General features: G+C 31.1%; 1 protein-coding gene across 1 annotated transcript; it reads left to right on the top strand.

The window, feature by feature from the left end:
- Nucleotides 1-17,267: 17,267 nt before the first annotated feature.
- On the top strand, nucleotides 17,268-18,098 carry LOC141617011 (uncharacterized). Its single transcript, XM_074434179.1, has one exon. The coding sequence runs from the start codon at nucleotides 17,268-17,270 to the stop codon at nucleotides 18,096-18,098; it is 831 nt and encodes a 276-aa protein (XP_074290280.1).
- The last annotated feature ends 8,444 nt before the right edge of the window (nucleotides 18,099-26,542 follow it).

Raw genomic sequence — 26,542 nt, 5'->3', positions numbered from 1 at the left:
TTAACCTATTTTTCATTTAAATTCGATTTTTATAATGAAAAATCCATATTTCGAGCATAAAAACTCCAAAAATTCTGAAAATTTACAGGTCATCTAAAACTAATATATGTGAAAACATATACAAAAACCACTGGAAAATTCGAAGTTTAGCTAATTTTAGTCCGAAAATGACATTTTTATCATAAAATCACATTTTAATGCCATTATTATATAAAATGAACAATAAAAATCCATAAATTAACCACAAAATCCTAAATACATTTTAGGACCAGAAACTTTAACATGCATAATTTATTTCGTGATATATCATAATAACACAAATTTATAAGTTTTATATGTTAATCGTATAACTCGGAAAAACTATAACCGATTTGCATGCAAACAACCTAAGGCTCATGATACCGCTTGTTAGAAATCTATATCTCATTACTTAACATATTCATATATGTGATGATTTAATTTAGTCAAAAAATTAAACATTGATCTTATGCATGCAAACAATAATAAAAATAAGGAAGAAATCATCAACCCTTACATTGATATTTCGGAATTTTGGGCACAAGTGAGTTCTCCTACTCACTTGTTCTTGAGCTCTCCAAATATTGGATGAACAAGGATTCAAGTGTAGAATCCCTCCCAAGGATCAATACCCAAGGTAATCTCTTAATAAAATTAATATTATTATTACTAGAACAATATTAATTTAAATAAAATTCACCAAAATATTATTTTGTTCTCTTAATATTTCGGCTAAAAGAAGGGAGAAAGAGGAAGAATTTTATCTCTCTAAAACTCAGGGGCGGATTTGGGGGGGGAGGGGGGAAGTGAGGGCACGTGCCCTCACGTGACAAAAAAAAAAAAAAAAAAAAAAAAATTTTAAAAAAAAAAAAAAAGACAATAAACACAACTCAGAGACAGAAACAACATAAACACAAACACAAAAATCAAAATAGAACCATAAAATCAAGACGATATTTGAATTTTAATGTATAAATGTTGTCCGCAAATTTTTTTTTTCTTACTGTGCCCCCCCTTTACTGAAATCATGGATACGCCACTGCTAAAACTCTTATTTTTAGATGTATGGATAGAATGAATAATACACTAATCTTTTATGTAGTGTATAAGGTAAAAATTAGAGGAAAAACCCATGGTATTTTCCTTTCACAAAACCGGGTAGAGGGAGGGGTTCAAAGGGCCAATGCATGAGCAAGGTGCTCTTCACAAGAGGCATTAGGTTTGCATGGCTAGGTTTAGGCAAAAATGATTATGTTTACCACTTAGTTTAACATAATATTTTCCTAATACTCCCACTAATTTCGGTCCATATTAAGATAAAATGGATTCCATTTTAACTTTGTCAATTTGTCATTTGTCACATGTCACATGTCATGTAAAATTGTTATGTATATTTAACATATTAAAATCAACGCATTAATAAAAATACGTCATATACAAAATTGACTTAGTAATTCATAATTACTTGTACCAAAATATTTTACCAATTATAAATCACAACATCTTGTATTTATAATTAATTATTCATTCAAATGCAATTGTTTCCTTAAACAATAATTTCATCTAAGTAATAAAACAATTCGATCACTTAGACCGTATCTTATTTAATCAAATTATAATGAGATACGCAAATATTACTTCCAAAATCGTCCGTCAATTTTAAGTAATTTAATTAACCCGTATCGTCATACGATCAATTAAATAATCAATTAAGAGTGTTACCCTTTAGGTATGACCTAAGAGGATCAACTGATCACCACCGTCGCACGACAGTAATGTCAAACTCTAGTCAGCCAATCATTACCGATATGTGTGGACCAGTTGACAGTAAAATATTACTTCCCGATTGTATTCTTTAGAATGAGACTTAAACATGTGATCATCATGATCAACAGTTGTGATCGCATCATTGTCGGAGGACACATATTCCAACACAAACCTCTCAAAATCTCATATGTATAAAATTTCTTGCAATATAGTTTTTTCATTCCCAAACTATAAAAAACTTATTTCTTAATAGTTATTTTTAAGTTTTATTTTTAATAAATATAATGACTCTTCCAAATATATTTTTCTAAATGGATTTAATGGTTTAAGTTTTATAACTTTCTCAAAATGAGTTTTTACGTAAACGTAAAATATTGTGGGACTCTCACTTTAATCATCTCTACATTTCAAAATATTTCAATAAATATAATGAAAATTATACTCAATTGAAAACATTTTTCACAATGAACGTTATTATTTACATTTTAGAATTTTTATCAAAATATTTTTTTAATAAATTTAGAATCAAATCACCGTAATTATTTAATATAATTTTATGATAAAATTTATTAAACTATAATTAATATTTTGCTGATATTTATATAACATTTATTAGGTTCATATTAAATGATTAGTTATAATTAATGCTTGTCATCAATGTTGTATAGGACATGTGGCGCATCCACAGCGTTTCAACTCGGTTATATATATATATATATATACTAGGTAGCATCCCGCGCTTCTCGCGGCCTGTTTGGATATTTTTATTATTACAATTAAAGAAAAATATTAGAATTGATATATGACGTTTTATAATTTTAGTTATCAATAAAAGTAGATTAATTTTTTTAAAATATTAGTTTTTATGATTTAACATCAAAATTTTTAAATAAAATACATACTCCGTATAAATATATTATAACTAATAAGCTTAGTTTATTCTGCTGGATCAATGTTTTATATATAGGTATACATATTATTTGACGATAATGATTAGAATCGAAAAAGAATCATCTTTTTTCTTTTTCTCATGTATTTTATCACGCAAATGTCTAATATCTTTAATTTTGTGGTGAATAGTCGTATGGATGTCATGCCACATGGCACATACATTCTCGTTACCATATTATCTATGTCCACTTAAGCTCGTGATATGTTCTACTATTTAGTATGTACATATAAAAACTTTTGCGATAAATTTTGCTATTGTTAAAAACATACATGTCACATAAAGTTTTTTCTATATTTTTCGTTATGTTGAATTTCTTTTACTCTTTCCCATATACATCGTATAGATTTTAGTAATATTTAATATCATATTAATGAAAATAAAATGTATTCGAATAATACAACAATCAACATTAAGTTCTTAAATTAGATAATTTCACCATACGTTATTTTTCCAAATCAATTAATAGTTGTTCAAAAGGATGTGAATATAATTTTATGCTTCTTTTTTTTTCATTTTTTTTATGTATAACGTATGATGCTTATGTATCAAATATATAGGGTTCAACATATTTATAAGAAAATTGCAAGTTTTATTTTTTTTGAAACAATTATATATAATGGTGTTTAAGATTTTACTTATAAATAAAATAGATTGAACTTTTTCTCAAGTATAATTTTTTGAGATTTAACATCAAAGTATTTTAAAATACATATAAAATATCTAATAAAAATGCACTATCTATCACTGTGTACATACACGATCGTTATCACACTTTCTAAGCGCTCATAAAATCTTATATGTATTTACATTTTAGAATTTTAATTAAAATATTTTTTTTACTAAAATTAGAATCAAATAATCGTAGTTATAATACTCCCTCTGTTCTTTTTTAATTGTCATTCTTACTTTTCGATACACTCAATTCTTTTTTCAATATCTCTCAAATATATAATGAAATATATTGAAATGTATACTCATATTAAAGCTCTATTCGTAAAGAAATTTATGGTGTAATTTTTATAATTTTTCAACCAATTTATTTTTGTAAAATTGAATTCAAAGTCGTGCCTCGTAAAATAAAAACGTCAATTATTTGGAACGGAGTATAATTTAATAAAAACCGTAACATTTATTAAACTATAATTAAAACTTTGATGAGATTTATGCAGTATTTATTATGTTTATATTTAATAAATAGTTGTAATTAATGAATGTAATTAAGGTTGAAATGCCACATGGCGCATCCACAGCGTTTCAACCCAATTTATTATATATATATATATATATATATATATATATATATATATATATATATATATATATATATATATATATATATATATATATATATATATATAGAGAGAGAGAGAGAGAGAGAGAGAGAGAGAGAGAGAGAGAGAGAGATGAGTTCTAATGAGACCACCTCTTCCATTGAGTCCCTAAGTCCCTCTAAGGGCCATTGGATGGACTCAATGGATGGTTGAGATGGATGAAGAGAAAAATGATTAAGGACTATTAAAAAGAAAAGGAAAAAAATGTGGATGGTTGGATTGAAATGGATGGTTGAGATTGAAAAAAAAAATTATCACTAATCAAATTTCTATACACTAATTAAATTTTATTTCTCTCTCTAGCCCCTAATTAATCAGTTTTGAGTTTCAGATTTCATGAGTGTAAATGTAATGTTGTATGAGTTTTACAAGTGTAACTCTAACATTTTACGAGTGTAACTTTGATGTTTTATTTTTTTTATTTTTATTTTTTTATAACGGAAAATTTGAATTGAGATAATTTTAACATTTTACGAGTGTAACTTTGATGTTTTACGAGTGTAAATGTAATATTTTAAGAGTGTAATTTTGAATTTTTTGTGACGGGAAATTTGAATTTATATAATTTTAACATTTTACGAGTGTAACTTTGATGTTTTACGAGTGTAAATGTAATATTTTAAGAGTGTAATTTTGAATTTTTTGTGACGAAAAATTTGAATTTATATAATTTTAACATTTTACTAGTGTAACTTTGATGTTTTACGAGTGTAAATGTAATATTTTAAGAGTGTAAATTTGATTTTTGTGACGGAAAATTTGAATTTATATAATTTTAACATTTTACGAGTGTAAATTTGATGTTTTACGAGTGTAAATGTAATATTTTAAGAGTGTAAATTTGATTTTTTGTGGCGAAAATTTTGAATTTATATAATTTTAACATTTTACGAGTGTAAATGTAATATTTTAAAAGTGTAAATTTGATTTTTTAGGCAATTTTTTATATAAATATTTGAATTTATATAATCTTAACATGTTACGAGTGTAAATGTGATAATTTACGAGTGTAAATGTAATATTTTAAGTGTAAATTTGAAGGTCTACGAGTGTAAATTTGAAAGTTTACAAGTGTAAATTTAATGTTTTACAAGTTTAACCTTGGTCCTTTAAGAGTGTAACTTTGGTCCTTTATGAATGTAACCGTAATCCGACCACCGACAAACACCACCACCATCCTCCACTACCAACCCACCATCATAAAAAAGGTAGACCTATTAAAAAAAACCTTAAAAAATAAAGCAAAAAAACTAGATCTGAAACCAAAAAACCAAAAAAATAGAATACGAGTGTAACTCTGATGAAATACGAGTGTAACTCTGATGAAATATTTATAACAAGACGAATTTACAAGCCGAAATTAGAAAAAAATATAAAACAAAAAGAGATTTAAAAAAAATATAAAACTAGTGTAACTTTAAGGAAATACAAGTGTAAATTTGAGGAAATACAAGTGTAACTTTAAGGAAATACGAGTGTAATTCTAAAGAAATAAGAGTGTAAATCTGATTTTTTTTAAAACCCTTTCTTTAAAACCAACCCTTCTCGCCTTTTTACCTCTTTAATGTGAAAAAGACACCTTCTTTTTAAAACCCTTTCACTCAATTAAAAAAAAATCAGATTTAAAAAAAAATCAGATCTAAAGAAATCTCGCGCCCTCCTTTCTCGCCTCTTTCTCTTTCACCGTCGTTGGGTGGGTTGCTTGGTGGGAGTGAGGGCGTCTGGTGGTTGGAGGTCTCTGCTAATATAAGAAGGGTAAGAAGAAAGTGGGGGCTGGTGGAGGCCGGGATGAACGAGGGGGAGTGCTGGTGGCCGTCGTCGTCGGTGTTGCGATGGTGGTGGTCGTGTGTGTCCAGATCTGGAACAACGAAGAGAGGAGGGTGGTGTCGCGTGGTGGTGTCGTTGTGGTGATGTTGCATGGTAGTTGATGCGGTTGGTAGAGATGGCGGTGGGGCTCGAATCTGGAAAAAAAGGAAAAAAGGGAGGGAGGTGGTTGGGCTGGTGGAAGTGTGGGGCTTGGATCTGGAAGTGTGGAGGTGTGGAGAGGTGCGAGAGGAAAAAGGAGGTGGGATAGTGGCGGTCGCTGGTGGGATGGGCGGTTTGGTGAGAGACGGTGGTTGTGGGAGGGTGTGGCAGATCTGGTCGGAGGAGGAAGACATAGGGTAGTGGCGGTTTGGAGGAGCACATAGGGTAGTGGCGGTTTGGTGAGAGACGGTGGTAGTGGCGGTGGTGGGATGCGCGGTGGTGGAGGAGATAGTGGTTGTTGTGGTGCGTGGTTGGTTGTGGGTTGCGGTGGTGGTGGCGAACAGGAGGGAGGTGGCAGGTCATGGAGGTCGGGTGGGGTGGGGTGGTGGTGGGGGTGAGGATGAGAGGAGTGATTTGGTTTTTTGATTTTTTTGGTTTTTTAGAGAGATGGAGGAATGATATTTGTGTGATAGGAGAGAGAAGTGAGTGGAAAAACAAGGGTTATATAGTGAAATTAAGGGTTTGATTAGTGATGGTAGAGAGGAAAAGTGATTAATTAGTATCAATCCCCTCCTTTTAGCATTAATCCCCCACTTTTTCCTTTCAATCTAAGCCTTCCATCTCCCACATTCAAGGGTCCTAAAGAGGACTTATGGACTCACAGAATTTGGGTGGACTCATTAGATCTCTCTCTCTCTCTCTCTCTCTCTCTCTCTCTCTCTCTCTCTCTCTCTCTCTCTCTCTCTCTCTCTCTCTCTCTCTATAAATATATATATATATATATATATAATATATATATATATATATATATATATATATAGAGAGAGAGAGAGACGGGATCTCGTGAGTTTGGTTCTTATAGTGAGTTTGTGCTCACAAATCTAAATCATTAAATAAGGAGAATTGGAGGGCTGAGATTAAATCACATAAAACAATTGAGATATAAAAAATCTAGCGTATAGGAAACAAAACATACGCAAAACAAAATCACAACAAGTAAAAAAAGATCTAACGGAAAATTCACGTGGTACCCTCAAACAATTTCATTTTTCACATGGTACCCAAGTTTTTATGTTTATGCACATTGTACCCATGACTTTTAAATTTTTTGCCAGCGTAACCTTTTTTTACGATACACTTAACAGTATACACTTAACAGCGTTAAGTTAAGTGTATTTGGCGCCTAAAAATACACTAGCATGTGGATTTGTGTCTACAACTCTTCATTTCCTCCAAATAAGACCCACTACTCCATTATTTTCCCCAAATTACAATCACTCTCCTAAACCCTAAAAAACCAAAACTTGATAATCATCGACAACATGAACAACACCATTTGCACTTCATGAATCCATGTTTATAATACGAAACGAAGTTATCATCTGATCTTTGTAAATGTAATAGCTTTAATTTATTTCCTTTATTTTAGCTTAGTAAGTTTTTGCTTATTAGAGATTAAAATTCGATTCTTTTTCAATACTAGAAAACATAGTAATGCTCATGTTGGAATACTGGGATGTTTGGTGAACAAAGTTGGGTATTGAATTAATTTTTTGTCCACTAATTCATCATATACTCCCTCCGTCTCAATCATTTATTTACCTTTGATTAACATACCTCCACATCAAATATAAAGGTAAACAAATGATTGAAACGGAATAAGTAACTAGAAGCGCTAAACGCTGTAATGTAGCACCCAGAATTATTCTTCAAATGATGTAATGTAGCATTAGATACCATTATTTGTTCCTTTAGATAAAATTCATTATCTGATGCCAAACTACTGAATGGCAGCGCTAAACGCTCTCGTTTTTCGTTTCCCCTAACTGTTGAGTACTTGAGTTAAAGCTGTAGTTATTCATCACAGGTTGTGATTTTCTTTCTGCTACTCGTACTTTCATATGGTCAATGCGTTAAATTACCCCGTCCAGATCATTTGTTTACCTTTTATATTGTTTGCCAAAAGTATTTTAATCCAAGTTAAGGACGGAATGCATTGTTCTCACTGTCAATTTTATGGCCTTTTTCTGAACTGAGTGAGTTGTTTATACCTTTTGGCTTTTTTATATGAGATATTGATGCACATGTTTCAATCCCCTGATCACATAGTGTATGTCGATGATTCTTTATTTCCTTTAATTTGATTTAGTAATTTTTGGCTCATTTTGATTTAGTAATTTTTTTTTGTGAAAAATTATAGGATGGCGGCTGTATGGTTGGAATTTCATTTCAAAGGAAAAGCTTTTGATATTCCGGTCTATGATGTTGATTTGGTACAATTATTAGACATAATTGTTGGAATACGTGTCCTCCGACAATAATGCGATCACAACTGTCGATCATGATTATCACATGTTTAAATCTCATTTTAAGAATACATGTGGGATGTAATATTTTACAGTCAACTGGTCCACATATATCGGTAATGATTGGCTGACTAGAGTTTGACATTACTGTCGTGCGACGGTGGTGATCAGTTGATCCCCTTAGGTCATACCTAAAGGGTAACACTCTTAATTGATTATTTAATTGATCGTATGCTGATACGGGTTAATTAAATTGCTTAAAATTGACGGACGATTTTGGAAGTAATATTTACGTGTCTCGTTGTAATTTGATTAAATTAGACACGGTCTAAGTAATCGAATTGTTTTATTGCTTAGATGAAATTATTGTTTACAGAAACAATTGAAACTGAATGAATAATTTATTATAAATACAAGATGTTGTGATTTATAATTGGTAAACCGTTTTGGTACAAGTAATTATGAATTACTAAGTCGATTTTGTACATGACGTATTTTTATTAATACGTTGATTTTTAATATGTTAAAAATACATTACAATTACACATGACTAGTGACATGTGACAATTGACAAATGACAAAATATAAAATGGACTTCCCATTTTATAAGTGCCCAAAAATGGAGGGAGTATAATGTTTAAATTGTGTTAAATAATTAAGTGGAATGCAAAATGATTACACTACTTCTAGCTATGCATGCCTAATTGCTTTTGTGAAGAGCATCTTGGCCATGCATTGGCTTCTTTTTCTTCCTCCACTCGGTTTCCACCTAGAAAAACAAGAGTTTTTCTTCTATAATCATTCTACTTTACACTACATATTTTTCCTAGTGTAATTTTATTCCATTCTCTAAGATATTGCTAGAACTTAGAGATAGAAAATACTCCATCATTTTTCCTTCTCTTAGCCGAAATACTAGAGAGCAAAAACAATATTTTGGGTCAATTTTGGTAAGATTAATATTGTTCTAGATCAAATGATATTAGTCTTTTAAGAGGTTACCTTGGGTATATGCTTTTGGGAGGGATTCTATACTTGAATCTTTGTTCATCCATTATTTGGAATGCTCAAGAACTAACAAGAAAGAGATCTTGTTGGTGCCCATAAAACCGAAATCATATAGTAAGAACAATGATTTCTTCTCTACTTTTGTTCATGTTTGCATGCATAAGATCTATATTTAATTTTATGACTAAATTAATTATAACATATATGAATATGTTAATTAATGAGATTAAAGAAACCTAACAAGCGGTATCATGAGCCTTAGGTTGTTTGCATTCAAATCGGTTATTGTTTTTCCGAGTTATACGATTAACATATAAAACTTATAAATTTGTGTTTATTATGATATATCACGAAATTTATTATGCATGTTAAAGTTTCTGGTCCTAAAATGTTTTAGGATATTTTGGTTTAATTTATGGATTTTATTGTTCATTTTATATAATTATGGCATTAAAATGTGATTTTTATGATAAAAATGTCATTTTTGGACGAAAAATAGATAAACTTCTATTTTTTCAGTGGTTTATGGATATGTTTTCACATATATTATATAATGATGGCCTGTAAATTTTCATGATAAAATGAGTTGTTTTGCTCGAAATATGGATTTTTCAAGATAAAATCGTATTTAAATGAGAAAATAGGTTAATATGAGTTATATTTTGAATATGGTCATAGAACTTTAGTATGTTGTCACATGCAATTTTATAAGATGTGTGTAAAATATTTGGCTATAATGAAGTCTTTATGCATGATTTATGAATTTTTGATGAAAAATCACATAAATAGTGACTATAATTAGTAATAATGCTAAAACATACTTCATGACTAATGAAAAACGTCACATGTTGCATTTTTATCATATTTCAGATCTAAAAGTGAAAAGTTGGTGAAAATTATTTTTCCTCATATTTTATGGTCATAATTGTTAAAACCGATAAACCGCAACATTGTTTTTCTCGATAAATTTTTTGAAATTTTTAACCTAAGTTTTGAACATTATGAGTGTCATGATATTTTTCCAGAATGTTCATGAGTTTAAATTTCAAATTTCGAATTTATTTGAAATTTTTATAATTTAATTTGAAGTTTATAGCATATTTTTGTATTTTTAGGTCCATTTGTGAACAATATTAAGAAATCAAGTTTAATTATTGTCAAAATGTTAATAAAGACTAATTTTGAGTCCTAAGATGGTTAGGATAATTAACTTGTACATAAATATGAATTTATGTAATTATTGTGATTTTAAAAGGTTAAATCACGCAAATCCGTAAAAACCGATTAATATACGATATTGGCTCTTAAAGGCGATTTAGCATAAAATTTGGCATGTTCATACATATTATAATGCTGCATTTTATTTATGATTGTCATATTTTAATTTTATGTAATTTTTTGAATTATGTAATTTTACTTAGTATGACCTTAGTTTTAATTGGTATTACCCGAAATGTATGGGAATATCGATTTGGTTGTAATTATTGTGATCTCGTATCACCATTTTGTAATTTAATAGATTTATTTTTATTTTAATTACAAATGTATAATAGGAAATTATGTAATTTATTACGTAATTTATTTATTCCGGAGTACCTTGAAGACGGTGCCACTCGAGAAGGCGATCCATCAAAGAAAGTGTTGCCTTGAAATGCGTGCCAAGACCGAAGTTCAAGGGACCAAAGGAGTTGGTTTCCGAATTTGTAATAGTTTATTAGATTTACTATTTTAGGAAGGCCATACTAGGATTTTATTTATATGTTGCATGCATCGCTAAATCGCCATAACTAAAACATGCATTATCATTAAATCGAGTAAACCGACCGTGTCAATTATAATTATTGTAGTTCACCGCTTTAGTTCACTTAAAACGTGATAGATAATAAATTGACACGACCTCTCGCTAAATAAACAATTGAGACTTAGCCTTACCAAAAATTAGAAACCATGAAAACCTATTTCGTGAGGGAGTGCACTCGGCTTTATCGGGGTACAAACCTTGTTACGTAGGGGAAGTGGGTGATAAATGTCTACCCACCGAATTTATCAAGATGAGGGTTGTTTTCAACATTACCGATGCCCAAGTTGATGTAAATTTGGATCATGGACACATTTATTCGAAATTTGGGTTGAACTCAACGAAAGTATTCTCGACGGTTGCCGGATGTGTTTTGGGCTAAAGATAAATATTAATGTAATTTTATCGACCAAGAGTTCTAAAAGTATAATCGATTAAAGAGTTAATCCACCGAGTTATATTGATGAGGGTTGTATTCGGCTTTACCGATGCCTAAGTTAATATGAATTTGGATCTTGGAATCATTTATCATAGTTGGGTAGAGGTCACTATATAAATGCTTTACTTGTTATTTACAAGTATTAATAAAACGATGAATGTTAAGTTTTCCACTATTCCTTATCATATTGTTCTATTTCTTTACCACAATTCATATACGATATCATTTCGATTTTAGTTCAAATCTCCATTAAAACATCGTAACTAAAGACAAAATTTGAATTTTCTTCTAAAACCTTATATTATCCATTGTAAGGATCTCTTGTGAAGAGTATAGATAAGAGTTATTCATGATCAAAAGGGTTTTTGATTCTTGACTAACATATCTACTTACAATGAATTGTTTCTCATATGCTTAATTGAGTTAAGTACTTTGAAATATTACATCATTTTGGTAACTAGATTTGTTTGAAATCAAAATTGACCAAAATACCGCAACTACTTCAATGAAAGTTTTAAAACTAAACAAACGAACGACGAGTAGTCTTCATGAATTTCCATATTGCTTCTCTTAGCAAAGACTCATTGAAATGAGTGGGAGCATTCTCTTAAACCGTTCAGAAAAGGGTGAGGTTTAAAGAAGTAAAATTAGAATGGAATTGATACAAGGTAATGTTAAAAGTAAAGTTATTGAGAATAACGAAACTAAACCTATCAATCTCGACCGTTAAAATTTCCATTGTCTTAATTGTTGGACGCTAGAAAGGAAACTACCCCAAATTATTAAAGAAACAACAAGTTAGTTGTGGGACATCTAATGAAACCTTCTTCTTTAAATGTTTATTCGATTAACATAAATTTTGCTAGTATTACTTCGTCAATATTAGAAACCGGTGGTGGTTTTCATCATTGTATTTGATACATAGGATGATTAGAATATGACAACTAGCAACAATGATGTTGAGAGATAGAGTCATTGTGTACTCAATCTAGTTTTTGGGTTTAGAGTTGTACTTAATTGTAACTATTAAGTGCATAAACTCTAAATAAGAATATAAACTTGTTAAGATACAAAAGAGGTTTCACTTTTGTGACCCTATACACCATGATTTGATGTATGGCTAGCCCATTATCAAGATGATTATATTCTAAACCAAACTAGAATGATATATCATGAAGATAATGCAAGACTCAAATTGGTAACCCAAGATTAAACCTTAGATTCTGGAATGATGAACGCAAAGAGTTATCGAGTACTCTTGAAACCATTAGATCTTATGGTATATGCGTATCTTGTATTCAAAGCAAGATTTCTCGTGTCTTTTGGTTGAAAAGGAGATCGAGGTTGTAAATCATTAATCCAAAATAGGTTGATCATTTTCTTTTACCAACGATTTAAGTTGACGCTAATGTGTTCACTTAATAAGGTAAATAGAGAAATTTTTGAAGAAGTTCAAAGAGTTCAAAGAATCACGATTTAGTCGTGATGTGATTATCAAAGTGAAGACTTTGATATAAGCCAAAGGAAATGTGATATAGTATCACAAATTAATCTCTCTTAGCACGCATTATGGGATAATGTGTGGTTGGATAAAGAAATCAAACGCTATTCGATATGGTTTGGACTTCAATCAAGTTACTTTGAATTACTTGATCCTTTTGGGGATTTTATCATTTTGTCTAAATTATTTTTCCACTAAATCTAAAACGAATCATATGAGATATGAAATAGTAAGGTACCATGTTTGTAAGTTTTCAAAAGAAACAAATGCTCATTTTTCCTTATTATAATCACGAGTACAACGGGTTTGTGGCTCGTGAAGCTGTCTTTCTAAAATACAAGTTTATTTCTAGAAGACAGAGTGGGAGAAATCATTCAAGAGCCATAAATGATGTTATGTCGCGAGAAACTGGTCTTTCTTGGCTACATGAGACGTTTTGTGTAAGACGTTAGAGCCACAAAGGATGTTATGTCGCGAGAAACTGGTCTTTCTTGGCTACATGAGACATTTTGTGTAAGACGTTGTTTCTTCAAAACCTAGGAGGTTAAAGTCATCACTTGTTGAAGATGATGAATTAGTGTTACTTTTAGAAAGTAAAGAGCTTGCAACTTACAAAGAAATTGTTTGATTCAAGTTGATTACTTCTGGAAAGTAATGAACATATGATTTACATGAGAGTGTTTAAGTCACAACTCAATACAAGGCTTAGAGCCATGAAAATCCGAAATAAATTCCAAGTGAATTGTTAGATATCAAAGCTTGATTGGTGGCAAAGGATTTTGCACTAGTTTAAATGCTTAAGTCTATTTGGATCTTCTTAGGAATTGTGTTTCATTATGAGATATATAGCGAGTGAATCTAAAACCCACTTCTTCAATTAGAAGGAATCTATTCAATACATGTCATGAGTTTTGTAGATTCTTGCAATCCTAAGATAATGTGAAACTTAAGAGAGGGTTTTAAGTAGGACATCAATGAGTTGGAATCAATGTTTTTATCATGATTATAAAACTTTTCTCGATAAGTCGAGAAGTTGTGTTTATACATGGAGTTTAGTGGGGGTTACGGAAATTTTAATTAGTCTTATATGTGGATGATATATTGATCATTGGGAATGATTTGACACTTATGGAGTATTACAATACATCTTTAATATCCGGATTTACGGAGATAAATCTACATGATATTAGCATCAAATAAGGAAGTCTTATGTTGATAAGATTCATGATTAGTTCAATCGAGTTGAACATATTTGATTGATTCCATTTGCTTCCGCTGCCGAATCAATTAAATAGGAAATGATGTAAAACACTTCATATACTTTGAGTATGATGAATTGTTTCAAATCGAATTTAAGTAATAGTTACCAAGTAAGCCATAAAGATTAACCTTAAGTACTTGCAGAAGCATTAAGGATGGTAAGCAAAGTGTTTTTGATGCAATTTTGTATAAGGGTGTTACACAAATGACAATTGACAATTGAGATTGCGCATGGTTTACGACAAAACCATAATCAAAACACATTAGGATGGTTAAGGAACCATTGTGGCTATGTTATTTAAGAAATAGATTTGCTAGAATCGTTCTAGGCAATAAAGAACAATGAGAGATATTTACAATGGAAATTGAGTACACTTGCAATCATGAGATGTGCAAGAAGGATGAGTCCCGCACAATAGTGAAAACAGTGGGAGCTATTCTAAGGCTAGATGGCCTATGTCTAGATTGGATCTAGACACGTACTCAGAAAGTTCTGTAATGCAAATGTATACATTACGAAAGGAAAACAAGTATGTAGCAAGGTTGAGCAGGGAGCTGCTAAGACCTACTACAATGCCTATTCATAGGCTTAACATGATGAGTCATGTCATTTCAATTGTGTTGAGATGAACAACTACATACAAGATCTAAATTGGATTATAGAATATGAAGTAGTAATCAAGTATTGACTACTCATATGATAATCACATTTGTTCATGTTTGCATGCATAAGAACAATGATTTCTTCTCTAAAACCGAAATCATATAGTAAGAACAATGATTTCTTCTCTACTTTTGTTCATGTTTGCATGCATAAGATCTATATTTAATTTTATGACTAAATTAATTGTAACATATATGAATAAGTTAATTAATGAGATTAAAGAAACCTAACAATAATTAGTGACATTGGTGAAGAATCTATGAAGCAGAATGTTCTTGTCCCTAATGTCTATGATTTGTACTACCAAAATGGTGGTAAGACATATATATTAGGAATGATATGGAATTATTGTGTATGTTTGAGCATTTTAATGGGAAAGAGACAATACAGATTTTCATTGAAGAAACAAAAAACCCTATCAGACATTTTGAGATGTTGTTTGAGTTAAGAAAAGCACAAAGGGAGGAGGCTGAAAGGAAATTAAACAGGGAGAGGAAGAGGAGAGGAACAAACTAGAAAAGGAAGCTCAAATGGTGGAGCCATTGACAATGGATGTGCCTATTATTGATGTGGAAACAAATAAAACCAACTATGTGAGAGTTTTCGAGTCTGAGGAGCTGTCCAACCTAAACCATGTTTCTAATACACAATCTCCCCATTTTAATGAAACCACTCCAAAGCCTGCTTCTAATAAACAATCAGACATTCCCACAACGTCAAATCTAAACTCAAACCCTCAAAATGAGACCCAGTTTTCACAAAACTGCCCCACAAATGATAGGTTTATATCACAACAATTTAATGAATATACTATGCCAAACCTATCTAAAAAACCACTTCAATCACAAAAGAAAATACCTACAACTACTGCTAAGAGGAAGGGTCTGTATATACCTCCATCATCTTCTAAAAGAAAGAGCAATGACACATGTGGGGCCACTGATATGAGGCAAAAGAGGAACATAAGGGCAGTAGGGTATATAGATGAGGAGGGGAGTGATGATGACAGTTTAGATGATGACTACAATGAGGAATCCGACAGTGATGAGGGCAACACTGATAGTGATGTGAGCATCAATGATGAAGAAGCTGGAATTGTGGATGGTTCTAATAATGAAGATGCAACTACTGTTGATAATCCAAGGGAAATGCATCCTTTTGATAAAACTATTGATGGTTGTAATGAAGAAGATGGAGAACATTACTTTAATAGGTCATATAAAAATGACAGAATGTATGTAACACAAAGATGGGGTGAGATTACACTTGTGCCATGGTTGTTGTTTATGTCAAAAGAGGACTTCTTGTCAGTGTTTTCAGATTATTTCATCCAACAAGGGTTTAGTGTTGTTGTTTCAAAGTCTGATAAAGCAAGGTATACTGCCGAGTGCAGTAGTGAGAAATGTACATGGAAGATTCATTGCTCAAGGCTGCCTGATAAGATGACATGAGCAATTAAGAAAATTGAGGGAGAGCATAAAGAATGTTTTTTTCTAAAGAAGAATCCTATGGCAACAACAATATGGATGGTCAAGAAGTTAGAGTCAGAACTGAAAGGACAACCTAATATGTCAGTCAAATCCATGGCAGGCAGGTTAATGACAACTTATGGAATTGAGGTTTGTACTAGAACATTGTACAAAGTGAGAGTTGTTGCTGCTGAACTTATATCTGGAGCACAAGAAAAGAGTTACAACCTGTTACCAGCTTATGAAGAAATGACCAAAGCAACCAATCCACGATCTTGGGCACTCACTACCTGGTATTCACCTAATAATGATAATGTGTTTCACTTCAAATGAATGTTTGTCACATTTAGCGCTTGGGTCAGGGGGTTTCTAAGAGGTTCTCGGCCCATTATTGGAGTTGATGGGTGTCACCTAAAGGGGAGGTATAAGGGAATGCTACTATCTGCCATGAGTTTAGATAGCAACAACATTCTGTATTGTGTGGCTTATGCAATTGTAGGAAAAGAAAAGACTGAAACATGGGCTTATTTTTTTAGGAACTTGAGATTTGCATTCCAACAACATGGGTGTAGAAAATGGAATTGGACATTCATCAGTGATATAATGAAGGGTGTTGAGAAAGAATTGGAGAAAGAGTTTCCATAAGCTATAAGGAGGATTTGTGCTCAACACTTGTACGCAAACTTTAAAGAAAAATGGCCTGGGCCTTTGTACCATAATTTGTTCTGGTTTGCAGCCAATGCCACGTCTCATTTTGTGTATAACAATATGTTGGACAAGATAGGGACGATGTCACCAGCCGTAGTGGAGTACTTTTTAAATATACCACAACAATGGTCTAAACACCAATTTGATCCTGAAGTGGCTTGTGACCATAACACTTCAAACTTTGTGGAATCATTTAATGCGCTGATGAATGAACTGAGGGAAAAACCAGTAATGGAATTAATGGAAGGCATTAGAACATACTATATGGAAGCGTTTGCTGAAAGGGCAGCATTGAGTGAGAAAGTGGAATTGAATGGTCCAACACCCTATGCTTTGGGTTGTCTTGAAGCCAATTGTGCAGACTCTAGGATTTATGAGGTGATAAGAGGAGGTGGTGGTGAATTTGAGGTGCATGAAGGGTACACAAAATTCCCTGTTAACATATTGAGTGGTACTTGTATGTGTGGAGAATGGCAGGTCACAGGAATTCCCTGTAAACATGCTTGTAGAGCTATATATGCAAATAAGGAGGAACCAGTCCATTATTTGCATGGTTATTACACAGGTCAGTGTTATAGGCTCACTTATGCAGACCATATGCACCCATTACCTGACAAGGACCAATGGCCAACATTCCAATTTCCTGAAATTTTACCACTAGTGCAAGAGAGAGGAGTAGGTAGACCAACAAGACAAAGAAAAAGAAAGTTAGGTGATCCAAAGAAAAGAAAGGGCAAGAGATCAACTACCATTACTTGTTCAATATGCAAAGCATCTGGTCATAATTCAAGGTCCTGTCAAGGTGGTCCTAGAGCAAAACAGAAGAAGGTTGCTGCTACTGCTGAAAATATTCAGAACCAAAGAGGAAAAAATGGAAGTGCAGGTGATGGAGCTTCATCAAGTCATCCATAGAATATGGTATGTTATAGTTACCAATTAAGTATGTTTTAGTTTAAGTAAGTCAGTCCATATTTTGCAAAGTCGGTCCATATTTTGGAATTTGTCAGTTGTTGGGGCCATGTTTTGGGGCTGAAAAACAGTCAGTTGGTAGGTATATTTTGGATGCCATGTTTTGGGGTTGCATTTTGGACAATCAGATCATAATGTAAACAAGTGCTTATGAAGAAGCTATATTTTGGTATACATAAATCCATCTTTTCTAATGGAAATTATGCATTTTATTACAGTATCTCCATTTCTTATTGCATTGTCTTTATTTATTTAAAACAACATATAGTAGAAACATGTACATTAAGAATGCAACTGTAAAGCCAAAATGAAGAAATTTAGAGAACTCTTCAATTATCTTGCGTTGCTCCTTCATCTTTGTCTTCATATCTTGTGCCATTTTCTCCAATTGTTGATTTAAAGCCTGTTGAACTTCATCTACTGCATTACCTTGGTTTACTGCTTTAATTTTTACTTGGCACCATTGGAACCATCCACAAGAATCACATTTGTGGTATAGCTTGAATGGGTTTGCTGCAGTAGCTCCGGATGACCTTATTTGAGATCTTGTATTGCATCTAGGACAAGCTTTGTTTTCCACTTGAATTCCATTGGAAGATAAACTTGTATAAGACATACTAAGTTTGTTTGATTTTAAGTTATTAGTGTATCTTTTGGTGTGTTTACTCACTAGGGTTATAAATCCTCAATTTATACGCACAAAACAAGGTTCCAACGGCTAGTTCATTAATCTAGCCGTTGGACATTTTGTAACAATAAGGGTACCATGTGCCAAACAGAAGACTTGAAGGGTACCATGTGCAAACAGTTTTATATTCCAACCATAAATATCAACTAACTTTCACACGTCAGCAACATTTAACAGCAGTTATGTATTTGGTTACGTTGTGCAAAAAATTTAAAAGTCATGGGTACAATGTGCATAAACATAAAAACTTGGGTACCATGTGAAAAATAGAATTGTTTGAGGGTACCGCGTGAATTTTCCGAACATCTAAACATCTCTCTCTCTCTCTCTCTAACCCCTCTCTAAAAAAATCCCAAATTCTCTAGATAACCTTGATAATCCCATCAGCTACATACATAATTGACTTGGCTCGATTCTTGTTTGAATTTGAAGATCTCGATGGGTTTCGACTACTCGTGGTCAAAGACGAGGTAGCGGAACCGATCTAATATCTGTTATTGATGACGGCGTACCAGAAATAAACTGCTCGTGGTGGTTATAAAGTAACGAAGGCACATACCATGATGGTCGACTCCAGGTGGTGGCTCGACTGCTAGAGTCGAGTTTCGAATCCGGTACTCAGATTCTATGCGAGATGGATCGAGCCAAGGTGGCTCGAAGTTTGGAGTGAAAATGCTGCGGAATTCTGGTGGTTTTGGGTTCAAGGGGCAGCCGCTGGTGTAGGCGTCTCTGCGGTGGTGGTCGATGTGATGTCGGTGAGCGAGGAGAGGAGCAAGACGGTGGCGGACTCGATGAGGAGCAAGACAGTGGCAGTCTGAGGAGGTTCCAAGTGATTAGAATCGAAGTAAATAGATCATGGTGATTTGATTGAGATGGGTAATTCTAGATACCTCAATTTTAATTTTGAAAACATAAATCAAAGTCATTTGAGTCGGATGAGCACAATGGTGCAGGAAGGAATATAAGGCACGGTGGCCTGAATTCAACAGAGGGACAAGGGTATGCAGCGGTGGTTCACGGTGTTAATAGGTTGGACAGGGGAGATCGAAATCGAGCACTACTTGCTTGTCCTTCGCTTAAAATCTATACTACCCGACGAATAACAATTCCAAAACGCAGCACTGCGATTCAATTACACAAGCTCATTAATCACTTAATTGCTCACCATGTTCAAATAAGACTTAAAATTTGTTAAAATTATTGTGTTACGAATTGGTCAAAGTCATCTTTCTCTAAACTATTAGTGACTAGATTGACCCGGAATAACATCACAATAATACCAGAATAACAACACAATAACACGTGGTACAAAAGAGTAAAAAATCAAAGTAGTAAAAAAATCAAAGTGACACCGGAATAACATCACAATAACACCAGAATAACAGCACAATAACATGCGGCAAAAAAGAGTAAAAAAATCAAAGTAGTAAAAAAATCAAAGTGACACCAGAATAACTTCACAATAACAGCAGAATAACAATAACACCACAATAACACGTGATAAAAAAAAAGAGAAAGAAAATCAAAGTCGTAAAAAAGTAACAGCGGAATAACATCACAATAACACCAGAATAACAATAACAGCAGAATAACATCACAATAACACTTGGTAAAAAAAAAGAAAAAAATCAAAGTCGTAAAAAGTCAAAGTAAAAAAAGCACAATAAAAGCATAATAACACGAGGTAAAAAATCTATACTTGCTTGTCCTTCGCTTAAAATCTATACTACCCGACGAATAACAATTCCAAAACGCAGCACTGCGATTCAATTACACAAGCTCATTAATCACTTAATTGCTCACCATGTTCAAATAAGACTTAAAATTTGTTAAAATTATTGTGTTACGAATTGGTCAAAGTCATCTTTCTCTAAACTATTAGTGACTAGATTGACCCTTTAATAACATCACAATAATACCAGAATAACAACACAATAACACGTGGTACAAAAGAGTAAAAAATCAAAGTAGTAAAAAATCAAAGTGACACCGGAATAACATCACAATAACACTTAATAACAAAGACAATAACATGCGGTAAAAAAAGAGTAAAAAAATCAAAGTAGTAAAAAAATCAAAGTGACACCGAATAACTTCACAATAACAATGAGAATAACAATAACACCACAATAACACGTGATAAAAAAAAGAGAAAAAAAATCAAAGTCGTAAAAAAGTAACAGCGGAATAACATCACAATAACACCAGAATAACAATAACAGCAGAATAACATCACAATAACACTTGGTAAAAAAAAAAGAGAAAAAAATCAAAGTCGTAAAAAAGTCAAAGTAAAAAAAAGCACAATAAAAGCATAATAACACGAGGTAAAAAATCTATACTTGCTTGTCCTTCGCTTAAAATCTATACTACCCGACGAATAACAATTCCAAAACGCAGCACTGCGATTCAATTACACAAGCTCATTAATCACTTAATTGCTCACCATGTTCAAATAAGACTTAAAATTTGTTAAAATTATTGTGTTACGAATTGGTCAAAGTCATCTTTCTCTAAACTATTAGTGACTAGATTGACCCGGAATAACATCACAATAATACCAGAATAACAACACAATAACACGTGGTACAAAAGAGTAAAAAATCAAAGTAGTAAAAAAAATCAAAGTGACACCGGAATAACATCACAATAACATCAGAATAACAGCACAATAACATGCGGCAAAAAAGAGTAAAAAAATCAAAGTAGTAAAAAAATCAAAGTGACACCAGAATAACTTCACAATAACAGCAGAATAACAATAACACCACAATAACACGTGATAAAAAAAAAAGAGAAAAAAAATCAAAGTCGTAAAAAAGTAACAGCGGAATAACATCACAATAACACCAGAATAACAATAACAGCAGAATAACATCACAATAACACTTGGTAAAAAAAAAAGAGAAAAAAATCAAAGTCGTAAAAAAGTCAAAGTAAAAAAAAGCACAATAAAAGCATAATAACACGAGGTAAAAAAAAGAGAGAGAAAAATTAAAGTAAAAAAAAACTGGTACAAAAAGAAAAAGAAAAAAATGTAACATATTGAGAAAATTAGATAAAAACTTAAAAATAACACTACAATAAGAATGTGAGCACAAACTCACCATAAGAAACCAAAATCACAAGATCCCCCACACACACGGTAGTATCCCGCGCTTCGCGCGGCCTGTTTTAAAATTTTATTATTATAATTGAAGATAAAATAACATAATTTATATGCGACCTTTAATCTTTTTTACTTATAAATAAAAATAAATTATTTTTTCTCAAATTATTTTTTTTAAGTTTAACTTCAATGTTTTAAAGTAAAATACATACAATTTTAACTAAAACTAATAAGTGATAATTAATTATGCATGATCAACGTTTTGTAAATTATTTTGTGACTGATCAAATATTATATTAATTAAAATAAAATTTATTCGAATAATGCAACAATCAACATTAAGTTCTCAAATTATATCATTTCACGGTACGTTATGTTCCAAATCAATTAATATTTGTTCAAAATGATATGAATATAATTTTATGTAATTTTTATTTTTTTATGTATAATGTGTGATATTTATGTATCAAACATATAGAGTTCAAATTCAACTTATTCAAATGTTTTGATAGTGTATTGCATGTGTTATGTGTTAAACATATCTATAAAATTTGCACCTTTTGTATTTTTAAACAACTATATATAAATGATGTTTAAGAGTTTACCTGTAAATAAAAAAAAAATAGGTTGAACTTTCTTAAATAATATTTTTTTTGCGATTTAAATTCAAAGTATTTAAAAGATAACATATAAAATATTTAACTAAAAAGTAATATTTAGCTAGTCATAATCAATATTTATACTTGACGTATACATATTTTAATTGAAGATATTAAAGAAAAATGTAACGTTTTTTCTACTTTTTCATGTCGCTTATTATAATATTATATTATTTAATAATCATTACTTTTGTTTTGATTATTCAAATGCACTCGTGATTACTATGTACATACATACTCGTACACATATTCGTTATCACACTGTTTAAACCTATCAAAATCTCATATGTATTCAATTTCTCGCAATATAATTTTTTTCATTCCCATATAAAAACTTATCTCTTAGCAGTTTTCTTTAAGTTGTGTTTTAAGAAATATAATGACTCTTCCAAACATATTTTTCATAGGATTTAATGGTCTAAGTTTTATAACTTTCTCAAAATATCTTGTTACGTAAACATAAAATATTATGAGACACTCACTTTAATCCTCTCTACAAATCAAAATATTTCAATAAATATAATGAAAATTATACTTAATTTGAAGCATTTTTCACAATGAACGTAATTATTTACATTTTAGAATTTTTATCAAAATAATTTTTTAATAAATTTAGAATCAAATCACCGTAATTATTTAATGTAATCAATCTATATATATTTATAAAAGAGGCTTTTTTCGAGCGATTTTAAGCTATCCACGTCATCAAAAATTAATTTAAGAAAGTATCATAAATAATATTTTTTTTATATAAAAAATAAAGTAAAAAATATTTTAATTATTATAATATATATTTCCTAAATTATATTCAAGTGATTTTTCTATAAACTTTTTACATTTCATTTGAAGAAAAAAGTATCGTTAAAAAAATTATGAAAATAGTATAATTAGATTCGTGGTAAAAATGTTATCATTAGAGTATAGATTTCATATTATTTTCACATATTAAAGGAGATATACTTCTTAGTATTTTATATGTTCCATATTGAACATATATAAATAATAAAATTATCGCACTTCGAAAGATTAGCATAAGGTGGGGCGATCCTATGATTATAAATAGAAGGCATCCTTGGAATTTATTTATCAACCCAAAATATTTTTAGTCTCTCAAGTATTGTTTTAGAAAGTTCTTAAAAGTTTGTATCATTATCTTCACAATATGATATAAAAAATAATGTGGAGAATATTTTAATTAATATAATAATATTTTCTATATTAAAATGGGTTATAATGTTTACAATGTTTTAATTATTCAATTTAATGAGAAAGAGAATATAAAAATGAGTTAGGTATGATTTCATTACAATGAGAACAACTCACTGAATATTAGTCAAACAATTAAGCAGACAACAGTTGAAGAAATCCAAGTATAGCAAAGAGCTCATGGTTCAGCTAACATTTTAGCTATAGGAACTGCCAACACACTCATAATAAAATACTACAAAAATATTTTCCTAAAAGACCCATAGGCCATAACGGCTTATGTAGTCTTAATACCAAATTTATTTGTATTTTATTATCACGAATTTTTATTTGAGACGGAATTATCCGTCTTCAATCTTTTTTGTTTAAATAGGTACTTAACTTAAAAGAGTTACAAACAAAGTTCATACATCAATTAAGGGGGAGTAGGAGGCCTGACTCCAAAGAACAAATCGTTATTAAATCGAGTTGGATGTCGAATTAGGTGCAAAAACGATGATGTACTTCTTAGTATGTTATATATCACACATTGAAAAATAGTATAGATGTGGTGAATTACATACTACGTATAAATAGTAGAAAAGGTGGGGTCATCCTATTATAAATTGTAGAATTGTCCTGCATCGAAAGATTAACATAAGGTGTGTTGATCCTATTATTATAAATAGTAGAATTGTCCCACATCAAAAGATTAACATAATTATGAGTCATCTTTGGAGCTTAAATATCAACCCAAAGTCTTTGGAGGCTCTTAAGTATTATCTTAGATACCTCTTATATCTTATATGAGTTTGTATTATTACCTCCACAATAGTGAAATATATTTGTATTATACTTTTGATTTTGGTGGTTTCACAATTATATAATTATATATAGTTATATCATCTCCTTTTCTACTCAAATTTAGTAGTTTAGCAATAAGTTATTTATTTTTTAATTTTTAAGCTGAATTTTTAAATAACGAACATACATCAGTAGTATATTTATTATATAAGAGACTTTAAAATTAACATTACATAATGTTAATTTTTCAAGTTTTAACATTATTTTTCATCTAGAGAGTCCAACCTTTAAAAACTACGGAGTACTTAATATTTATAAGAAAAAAAAATTAAAACTTTGGAATTTAGATAATATTAGTTTGTTAGAAATAAGATAAAATTGCACAAATGTTACCAATATACGTGCGAAAAACTTTAGACTCTAGATAAGATTAGTTTGTTAGTATTTGCTTATTATTAATCGGATTGGATGTTGAACGTACGAATATTAACATATAGTATTTGCTCATATTATTAAATATAACTATTATTAGATATAATGAGTAGCAATTGTCCGTATTTCGGGATTCGGGTTGGATGTCGAGCTAGGTGTGAAAAAGATGGTGTATTTCTTAGTATGCTATTTGTCCCACATTGAAAAATAATGGAGGTGTTGTGAATATACTACGTATAAATAGTAGAATTGTCCCACATTGAAAAATTAGTATAAGGTAGGGTGATCTTATGATTATAAATAGAAGTCATCCTTGAAACTTGGGAATCAACCCAAAATCTTTTGAGTCACTTGACATTGTGAAAGAGAGCTCTTGAGAGTTTCTATTATTAACGGTTAAAATTAAAATTTAACAAACTATAATTTTGTTGTCACTAAATTGTATGTTTGCTTATAGTGGCAAAAAACATAGATGTGTTTATCTTTTACGCCTTTACGGTGGAATGATAGCAATAAGATGATAATAGGAGTATACATTACATGTGCTTTGTGAAAGAAAGAACATAAAATGAACTCTGTTTATCAGTAATTAGAAGATTAGTTATTATTATGTAAGACGGTCTTATTAATTGAACAAAAAAATTTAAAATGACTAATTTAAAAGCATCATATGTCTAAGAAAATTGTCCATATTTGAAGGGTAGGTATATGGTACAAATAAAATATATACTCCCTCTATCCCAGTCAATAGTTTACATTTGCCTTATTCCTCCTTACAAAATACAGTAAATGTAAACTATTCATTAATTTCACACCTGTCTTTATATTAATCATAAGGGCTATCATGAAGGAGAAGGAGGATTTACTACCGACGGCTTATTCCCATATACTTATGATATGCAAATCTCTAATTCAGAACTCGGAATGGCAAGTACGCATCAACCATGTTTATCGTAAGGCCAATTTTTGTGCGGATTGGTTAGCAAATTTGGGAGTCGTGCAGGAGCAAGGTCTAAGCATTTTAGAGGCGGATTATGTGCCAAGGGAACTTAACAGGCTCGTTGAACAAGATGCTCGAGGAGCAGCATGGCCGCGCTATTTCCCGTTTAGTTTTATGTAGTTGTTTTCTTTATTTGCTTGAACCCGTTTTTCTTTTCTGTTTTTGTTAGTTGTTTCGTGTTTTGTTAGTGTTTGCTCTGGGCATCCCCTGCTTCGTGTTACCCAAAAAAAAAAAAAAAAATCATAAGGGCTATCAAAGCGCCCCGATTTCCTTACACTTATGATGATTAGTACTTAATAAATTTTGCTAGAATTCGAGATAACAAAGCTTTTGAGGCTACTTAATGCTTAGAATCAAGTACGTATTAAAAGACCATAAGGGATTAGGATATTTCTTTTTTTTAGAACTATGTGACACTCGGATTTTGAATTTCGAACCACCTGTTCGATAATGTTCTATAACTTTGTTTTAAAATAATCAAGGTCATTAACCCGTACGAAGTACAGGCTT

Source organism: Silene latifolia, chromosome X (genome assembly GCF_048544455.1).
Source record: "Silene latifolia isolate original U9 population chromosome X, ASM4854445v1, whole genome shotgun sequence".
In the NCBI taxonomy this organism is placed as follows: domain Eukaryota; kingdom Viridiplantae; phylum Streptophyta; class Magnoliopsida; order Caryophyllales; family Caryophyllaceae; genus Silene; species Silene latifolia.
The sequence above is the reverse complement of the archived record's forward strand: the minus strand, read 5'-3'. Positions and strand labels throughout refer to the sequence as shown.

Bases quoted from the DNA above. Each gene is read 5' to 3' on its own strand.
- LOC141617011 (XM_074434179.1), top strand. From the start codon at position 17,268: ATGTCACCAGCCGTAGTGGAGTACTTTTTAAATATACCACAACAATGG.